Here is a 9,032-nt window from a genome sequence, read left to right as displayed (position 1 = left end):
TTTCTCTTTCTTTCTTTCTTTCTTTCTTTCTTTCTTTCTTTCTTTCTTTCTTTCTTTCTTTCTCTTTCTTTCTTTCTTTCTTTTCTTTCTTTCATTCATCCTTCTTTCCTTCTTTCCTTCCTTCCTTCCATCTATCTCTTTCTCTCACTCTCTTCTTTTTTTTCCCTTTATTTCTGAAAGGGTCTTGTCATGTACCCTTAGCTGGCCTCAATATTCTCCTACCTCAGTCTCCAAGTACTGGGATTACATGCATATACCACCACATCTGGCTACTTGCAATTTTTTTAAAAAAAATTAACAAATGTAAAGCTGTAATGAATATCCTTTGTGAAATCTTTGTACTCAGTTTTAATTTCCTAATGTTAAATTCTTAAGTGGAACTATGTGTTAAAAGGCATACTCTTACATAGATTGATAGAATAGAAAACCCAGATCTAAACCCACAGAACTACAAACCATCTGAATTTTGACAAGATTCTAAAAATACACATTGGAAAAAAGATAGCATCTTCAACAGATGGTGCTGGGAAAACTGGGTGGTGCTGGAAGATCCTTATCGCTCAACCTGCATAAAACTTAACTCCAAATAGATCAAAGACCTTAATATAAGACCTACAACTCTGAAACTTCTAGAGGATATATAGTATCATATACTTGATAGTATTGTCAAATGGTATGTCTAGGGGATTACACCAGTTTTTAGTGAACTATGAAAAAATGATTATAGAATGTAACTGATAGGAAAATTCCATATAAAGAGGATGAAAGGGGATTCAGTAGGTAATTACAGTAAAGTTTGGCATGGTACAGTTTATGCTTCTGGTCAAGATGGAGTAACAGGGATTTATCCTTCACCAGAAACAAATAGAAGTAGACAGAGCACATGAAGCACTGATTTTCAAGGCATAGACAACTAGTGGTAGAGAAGGCAAACACAGTGACTGCCTTAGCTTACTCCCTTGAAAGAGTTCCAGGACAGTGTGCAAACTCTCCCTTGAATCAGTATCCAGCTGAAGCAGCATGCAGCAGACGCCCTGCATTGAGTGAGCAAGGCTGAGCAGCTGAGGTGTCTAAGCCAGCTTATAGTTTAGGAGGGTGGGCTAAAGGAGATGAATTGGGTCCTCTTGGAGTATTCAGTTGAACAGTGCATGCATGTGAGGACTGGGATAGAGCCTGCCTGGTCACACTGGCCTGATTAGAGAGCATTGTGGTTCACGGGGTCTTGGGTAGACAGTATAGAAGAATCTTGCCTTGAAAGTGAAGCCTCTAGCCCTGCTTAACAACTCATAGTACAAAGATTTGAATGGAACAAACTCTTCCCAGGCAATTTTAACTCATTGAAGAACAAAACTCAAGAAATACTTAGAGAAATATAAAAATAACTGGAATCAAAATTGTTGAATTCCCAATATGTACACCTAGTCAAGAATTATCAAGTGTGCTAAAAAGTAGCAAAATAGAATCCACAATAAAGATAGAGCCTAATCAGTTGAAATTGGTCCAGAACTAACAAAGTTTAGATATGCTGCATTAACTCACATGTAGAATTTGAAAATGGCAAACTCATAGGAAGAGAGTGAAATGGTGGCTACCAGAGTGACCCTTGAATGCCATTCTTTTAATCATAGCACATCAAGAGTCATTTTGTTAGGCCTTAACACAAATGGCAGAATGTATGAATTCTGGGAGGGGCTATGGGAGGGTGCTGATGGGCAATGGGGTATAAAGATGATTAAGGTTAAGATGTTCTTCATGAAATACATAAAAATTCAATAAAAATTTACAAAAAAGTCATTTTGTGTTCTAATTAGATGACAAAGCTTTTGTTTTGTATGCCATGACGATATGTGCTACTAAAAACCAAAAAAAAAAAATAAATAAATAAAAAATCAGCATTACGAGCTTGAACATGTATAACAGTCCCATTTTTGTAGGAAAACAATATTCAGAAAAATTGGGAAATTTAAAATGAAATATCTTGCCAGAATTTCTTCACAAAATTAAAACATGAAAATGAGGCTTAAACCAAAGTAATTTGGAGAGTGGCTCATTTACCAGCTAAACAAAGAAAATCATTTGTAGATAGGAAGTGAACTTAATGATATTTGATTTCAACAATGGAAGAAATGTATTTGGAATGCAGACCTTATTGGCCATTTATTATTGGCCATATATTATTGGTTATTTAATAACTGTGTTCCATAGTTGAAGATATTGACAGCATCAATAATCAACTAAAAAATAGGTTATTTTGATAGCGAAGCACGTGTGCACACTGGCTATCCTGGCATGCAGGAGGTTGAGGCAGGAGGATTATGAATGAGTTCAAGGACAGCCTGGGCTACTAGTGAGTTTGAGGTCAGCCTAAGTTAACAGGAAACCCCCCCACACACACATCAAAGATTAGTTATATACAAGCTGGACATGGTGTCTCATGCCTTTAATCCCAGCAGAGGCAGGTGAATCTCTATGAGATAAAGGCCAGCTGGTCTACATAGTGAGTTCCAGGTGGGTTGGGGCTATGGGAGACCCCGACAAAAAAAATTGTTTATACACTAATATAAAGATATATAAATACATAAATCTAAAGATTTCCTTAGGAAGATTATAGATAAGGATTATTCTGAGTGGCTCTCCTGGCTCACAGTGGAGTGACATATGTTAATATGCTAATGTACCTGCTCAGTTTTTATTTCTTTCTTGAGGAGAGCAGTTTAAAGTGGCTGACAAGTTACGCATGGTTAATAATTCCTCTATAGAAAATCTCACATGAGAATGTTTTCAAAGAGCTTGAGAGAAAACTATGGAGTACAACCTGAAGTGGAATCTGCTAAGATGTATTGCAAGTGGTGGTGAAAATATTTGTGAGCGAAAATAAAGATTACTTGAACAAACTGACAGAAGCTTGTCAAAAATGCAACTTATTTAAAGGCTGGTTACTCATTATTGTAATTCATCAAAGTGTGTTTTGTGTTTTGCAGAAAATAATTGAACTCACATGCATTCACCAAGGTTTTGGATATAATATTTTGCTGCAGACTGGATAATCATTCTTAATTAACTCAGCCTAAAACCTCAGGACAAGGGGGCTGGAGAGATGGCTCAGTGGTTAAGAACACTGACTGTTCTTGCAGAAGACCTGGGTTCAAATCCCAGCACCCACATGGCAGCTGACAACTGTCCCTAACTTCAGTTCCAGGGGATCTGACAGCCTCTTCTGACCTCTGTGGGCATTGCCCGACATGGGTGCACTTACCTACATGCAGGCAATACATGCACACATATAAAATAAAATAAAAAGAAAAACAAACAAACAAAAAAACCTCAGGACAAGACACTAATTATATGGCAACTCTACGCTGTGGTAAATAAAGTCATTTCAATGACTACTAACATTGTTTGAATCAAAAGTATTATCAACCTGTACTTACGTGTACATACCTCCCACCACATAATTAAAAATAAAATAAATCTTTATTGAAAAGTAATATCGAGTTTTTTTTTATATATTTCTCATGCCAAAAAGTGAAATTAAGAAATGAGGTCATCATTGTCCAGGTTAATATACTAGTACAAACTGATCAGTTCATTGAGCTCTCGAGTTAGTAAATGAAATAAATGTTTACGATTTCTTGAGGCAAGGTAATTACAGCTCTGCTGAGAAAAGATCTTGGCATTTGAATTGGGTCTGCTGGTGCCATACAGAGTGTGCCCCATGGCATCAACAACATGGTGTTTTCTTGGACAAACGTGAGGTAAGATCTTTAGTTGATAACAGAGTTACTAGAATATTAAAAAATAATAATACATTGTAATTTTGTGGAATCTAGTTTCTGAAAGAATCTAAAATGGTTTTATACTTTTATTAATGCTTTTAGACAAAATACAAAATACCTCAGATTTGGTGACAACAACCAAATTTTATTTCTCACAATTCTAGGGGACAGAAAGTCCAAGATCAGGGCGGCCAATTCAGTTCCTGGGAAGGCCTGCAGATGGCTACCTTCTATTCTTACTTGGTAGAGGAGTGTGAGTTCCAGTCCTCTCTCTTTTATAAACACACCAGTCCTATAAGATTAAGGTGCCACCTTTATGACCTTATGTAATCTTTTTTAAAAAACGTTTTTTTTATTTTATGTGTATGAGTGAGTGTATTGCCTGCATGTATGTAAGTGCACCCATGTCATGAAATACCTACAAAGGACAGAAAGAGGGCATTGGATCCCCTGGAACTGGAGTTATGAATGGTTGTTAGCTGCCATGTGGGTGCTGGAAACCGAATCCAGGTCTTCTGCAAGAGCAGCCAGTGATCTTAACTGTTGAGCCATCTCTCCAGCCCCTAAGATTTATTATTATTAAGGATTTGTGTTATGAACATGAATCCTAATATACTTGATAAAATAAGATTGAAATTGCATAATACAGAAACTGAGATGGAAAATGGTTTAAGTTCCTATGACAGATGCATAACCCCAAATTATTTCCTGACTCATTTTTACTCTAGTGTCGGTGACAGAAGAAGTGGTCAGCAAATAGGACTGTCAAGTCATCCTTTGACATAAAGAGTACCCATTCCCTGGGGGCATGAACTCAGTCTTATGTGGCAAAGTAAATATTGATGTGCACTAGCATTAATCAGATGCTTATAAAGGGTTATGCTGAGCAATATTCTGTTTAAAAATTATTTTTATGAGAGAGAGAGAGAGAGAGAGAGAGAGAGAGAGAGAGAGAAAGGGGTGGTGCATGCACCATTGTGGGAGTGTGGATGGCAGAGGACAAGTCTGTGGAATCTGTTCTTTCCTTCCATCTCATTTGTTCCAAGAATCAAACTCAGGTCACCAGGCTTGAACAGCAAGTGCCTTTACCCACTGAGCCATCTAGCTGACCCTTGCACAATATTCTTATTAACTCTTCTAAGTCAGACACAGAACTAGTCATTAGAAACAATAAATAAATGTAAGGATAGTAAGGTTGGCTTTTCAGTACTAATTTGTTTTTGGTTGAAGAGAATAGTTGCTAAAAGAGATGTTTCACATGTAAACAACTGCTGCTCATAGGAATGCCTGTTGCATCCTAAAGATTTGAAAGGTGGGTAGTAGAAAAATGCTAGCACAATAAAGCAAAACAATACAACCTTTTGGAAGGGGACTTGAATGGAATTATAGGGATTCATATTTTCTGCCTAGAGTCATGACTGACCTCAAATGCAGTTGTCAGTCATGTAGCTCTGGCGTGTTACAGAGATGAAGAGCTGCTTCCATATTTGACTCTTAAGTAAAATTTTACCCATTGTTATTTTCCATGTGTGCGGGTAAGATAGAGGTTTTCAGCTCCAGTTTAGAATTTAAATCCTGTCTAATTTTCTTCAAAAATAGCAAAAAGAATTTCAGAAAGAGACGAAGAAGATGCTCCCTTTCCTCTTGATCTTTCTCCACTATGAAATTAGTTTTTCCAGCCAGGGTGGGTGCCTGTGAGTAGTCCCAGCTGTAAGTGACTTGTTCTGTATTCTGCTCTGTGAACTTGTCCTTGGTAGTGTATACGGAGAGATTCTAAAAGTTACAAAAATTAGAATGTTTCAATGATCAGTGGAAAAGCTACAAAAGAAATGGAATTTTGATAGACTGTTTGACAGTCTGTTGCTCTAGTAATAATGCTGTTGCTTATCATTCCTTCACCTCCTCCCTCTTTTCCTCCCTCCTTCCCTTTCTCCCCCCTTCTCCCTCCCTCTCCCCCTTCCCTCTCTCTTTTCTCCCTCTCTTTCCCCGCTTTCCTTCCTTCCTTTCTTTCTCTGAGACAGGAGCTCACTATGTGGTTCCAGCTAGCTGGGGACCTGCTACGTAGCACAGGAAGTATTGAAACTCATGGTGATCTTTCTTCCTTAGTCTCCTGACTGCTGAGATTACAGGAATGTACCATGATACCCATTACTGTATTTCTTTTTTTTCCAATGCAAAATCAAGATCAATTTAATATAGGACTCTGAAACAAACAAACATAAATAACCTCCTTTCTAATCAATACTTTTCAGATTTTTTTGTCATTCAGAGGTTAACCATTGATACTTCTTTCCTCTCACAAATATGGTTAAGGAAATTCCATAACTTTGCTAGAGTTCTTATTCTAACAGTGATCAAGAATTGTGTCTTGGGATGGAGAGCTAATAAGAGCACTTGATGTGCAAGTACGAAGACCTGAGTTGGATTCTCTAGCAACATACAAGGCTGGGCATGGCTGCATGCACCTGTAAACCCAATGCCGTGGAAGGTAGAGATAGGAGCTTGATGGGGCTTGTTGGCCATCAGCTGAGCTCCAGGTTCAGGGAGAGACCCCATCTCAAGGGAAAAGGTGGAGAGTGATAGAGCAAGACACCAACATCTTCCTCTGGTCTCAGTGCGTAAAAGTACCTGCTACCAAGCCTGATGTGGATGAATGTGTATGAGTGCACTCACACACATGTACGTGTGCCTATGGCACACACATGTGCACACGCATGTACCACATACCACACATACACCCCACATTCATATGTATACATGTGGAAATACATTCATGTACACACTAACAAAAATCATCTCACTTATATTGAGAGTAAAACATTTTGATTGTATTGGTTTTCTCAATTAGAATTAAAATCTTACTTTAAAAATATTTTTTAATTTTTATTTCATGTGTCAGAGTATATTGCCTGCATGCATGTAACTGTGCCCTGGTTCTGCAATGTCTGCAGAGATCAGAAGAGAGAGTTGGATTCTCCTGCAGCTGGAGTTACAGATGGTTGTTAGCTACCATGTGGGTGCTGGGAATAGAACCCATGTCCTCTACAAGAACAGTCAGTGCTCTCAACTGCTGAGCCATCTCTCTAGCCTGAAATCTTACTTTTAAAATTAAGGTTAATTTTATTAAAACAATTGGAAGAAAAAATTCATTGTCTGTCCATCTGTCTGTTTAGCTATTTATTGAGGTAGATAGAATCTTACCATGTGGCCCAAGCTGCTCTTGAACCCACTATGTGACCCAAGCTGACCTGGAACTTGCATCACTCCTCCTGATTCAGCCTTTTAAGTGCTGAGATTATAGGCAATAAATGACAACACCTGGCTAAAAACTTGTTCTTTTCCTCTTGAAAAGGACCCTAGTGTCCACACTTATTTAAGCATTATGCTAAGTAAGACATCATTGAACCGTGACTTTTAAATATGATGAATAACATTTTACTTACCTGTGCTATGACAGGTTATGATCATCCACATTTGCTTAACCTGATCTGTATAGCAACAAGCATAGTCATGTCTAGGGCACCCATGAATCTGAATTGCTAGGCGTTCTTTAAGTAAGGCCTTAGTTTCTGGAGAAATGAGAATTAAACTTTCTTTCCCTCTCATTACAGTTTTTGGAGCTGGGTGAGGTGCTGGCCTGCAATTCTAGCACTTGGAGGGTGAAGCAGGGCTAGCCTGGGCTACAGGAGATCCTTTCTCAAAACCAAGCAGAAGTCTGTAGTGGCTAGTTTTTTTTTTGTTTTTTTTTTTAAATCTTGCTATTTTCTTGTCTTACTATTTCATTCTGAGCTCTTTTCCTACCTTTTGGAATCTTCTTTAGCCCTCTATTTGTCCTATTACATGTGCTAAAGCTTCTTCATTTTAAGTTAAAAATACCTAGATTATGGGGGGTGCAGAGATGGTTCTGCGGCTATGAGCACTAGCTGCTCTTGCAGAAGACTCGGAATTCCCAGCACCCATATAGTGGCTAACAACCATCTGTACTCTAGTTCTGGGGGATCTGACGCCCTCTTCTGACCTCTTCAGGCATTGCATGACATGGGTACACTTACATACATGCAGGCATTACACTCACACACAAAATAAAAATAATAAATAAAATATTTTCAAAAGACAAGATTTCAAAGACTTTCCCTACAAACTATCAATTATCCATGAGACTACTTGGTCTCCTTAATGATGTGGATTATCACAGCATAACTCACAGATGGGCACAGATATGTGTGCAAGTGCACATGGACACCACAGAGTCGAGCGTGGTAGCACACACCTGTAGTCCCAGCACAGAGGCAGATGGATTTCTGTGAGTTCAAGGCCAGCCTGGTCTATATAGTGAGTTCCAGGCCAGCTGGAGCTACAGGAAGACCCTGTCTCAAAAAGACAAAAATAAGTAAATAAATAAGTAAATAAAAATAAAACAACAGGGCCAGTGGGTAAAAGTACCTGCAACTAAGGCTGATGACATGAGTTTGAGTCCCAAAACCTATGTGGTGGGAAGACAGACCTAAGTCCTAAAAGTTGTCTTCTGACAGCCATGCATGGGCTGAGGCACATTCTTATCCACCCACAAAATAAACACATGTAATAAAAATTAAAAAATGAAACAGCATACATACCCCTTGGATTTGTGCTACGTCTAGAGCTAATGTAGTAGTCAAGGCTCCTGTGCTGTTCTCTTTATCATCATGACAGGAAATATCCTAGAGAGAAGGGAATTTAGTACGTGGTTATCAAAACCATTCTTTCCTACTCTGATTTTTCCTGTATCATTTTTGAAGGTCTTTGCCTGCTTCTTCCCTGGCCAATAAACACTAGGGATCAGCTGATATGCTTCTTATTCATAAAGCTCTGGGTTTTGTATCAACTAAAGAATGTTAGCCAAAATATGGATTCATTGCCGTATTGTAGAATATTCAAAACCATGTTGTAGAGTGATCATAGTTAAAACTGGCTTTTAAAACAAGCAAACAATCTGTAATTTTATTCTACAAGTACTTGGAAGGGCCGACTGTTTCTTTAGGCTTTGGGTACTAGGGATTGAATTTAGGGCTTAATACATCCTAAGTATACCCTTTAGCATTAAGATATATCTCTATATTACATAGCAAAGCAATGCCCAGCACAATTCAGAAATGTTTTCAAATCTTTTTACCTAAACTGGGTAGTGACAAAGAGACCATTTCCCTCTCATTTAGGCTTCCCACAGGAAAGATTTCACCTGGCACTTTCTATTACCTCCTATGTTTTATTTATTCA

At 38.2% G+C, this 9,032-nt stretch overlaps 1 protein-coding gene across 1 annotated transcript in view; it reads right to left on the bottom strand.

Moving 5' to 3' along the window:
- Nucleotides 1-9,032, bottom strand: part of Abcb5 (ATP binding cassette subfamily B member 5) — a gene marked incomplete at its 5' end in the record, with an annotated part of 135,496 nt that overhangs the window by 52,958 nt on the left and 73,506 nt on the right. The window contains 1 exon segment of the mRNA XM_008841543.1: nucleotides 8,393-8,476. Within this exon segment, the coding sequence (XP_008839765.1) occupies nucleotides 8,393-8,476 (84 nt within the window).

Source organism: Nannospalax galili, unplaced genomic scaffold (assembly GCF_000622305.1).
Source record: "Nannospalax galili isolate Female #2095 unplaced genomic scaffold, S.galili_v1.0 scaffold158, whole genome shotgun sequence".
Lineage (NCBI taxonomy): Eukaryota > Metazoa > Chordata > Mammalia > Rodentia > Spalacidae > Nannospalax > Nannospalax galili.
This window is presented reverse-complemented; position numbering and strand designations above follow the sequence as displayed.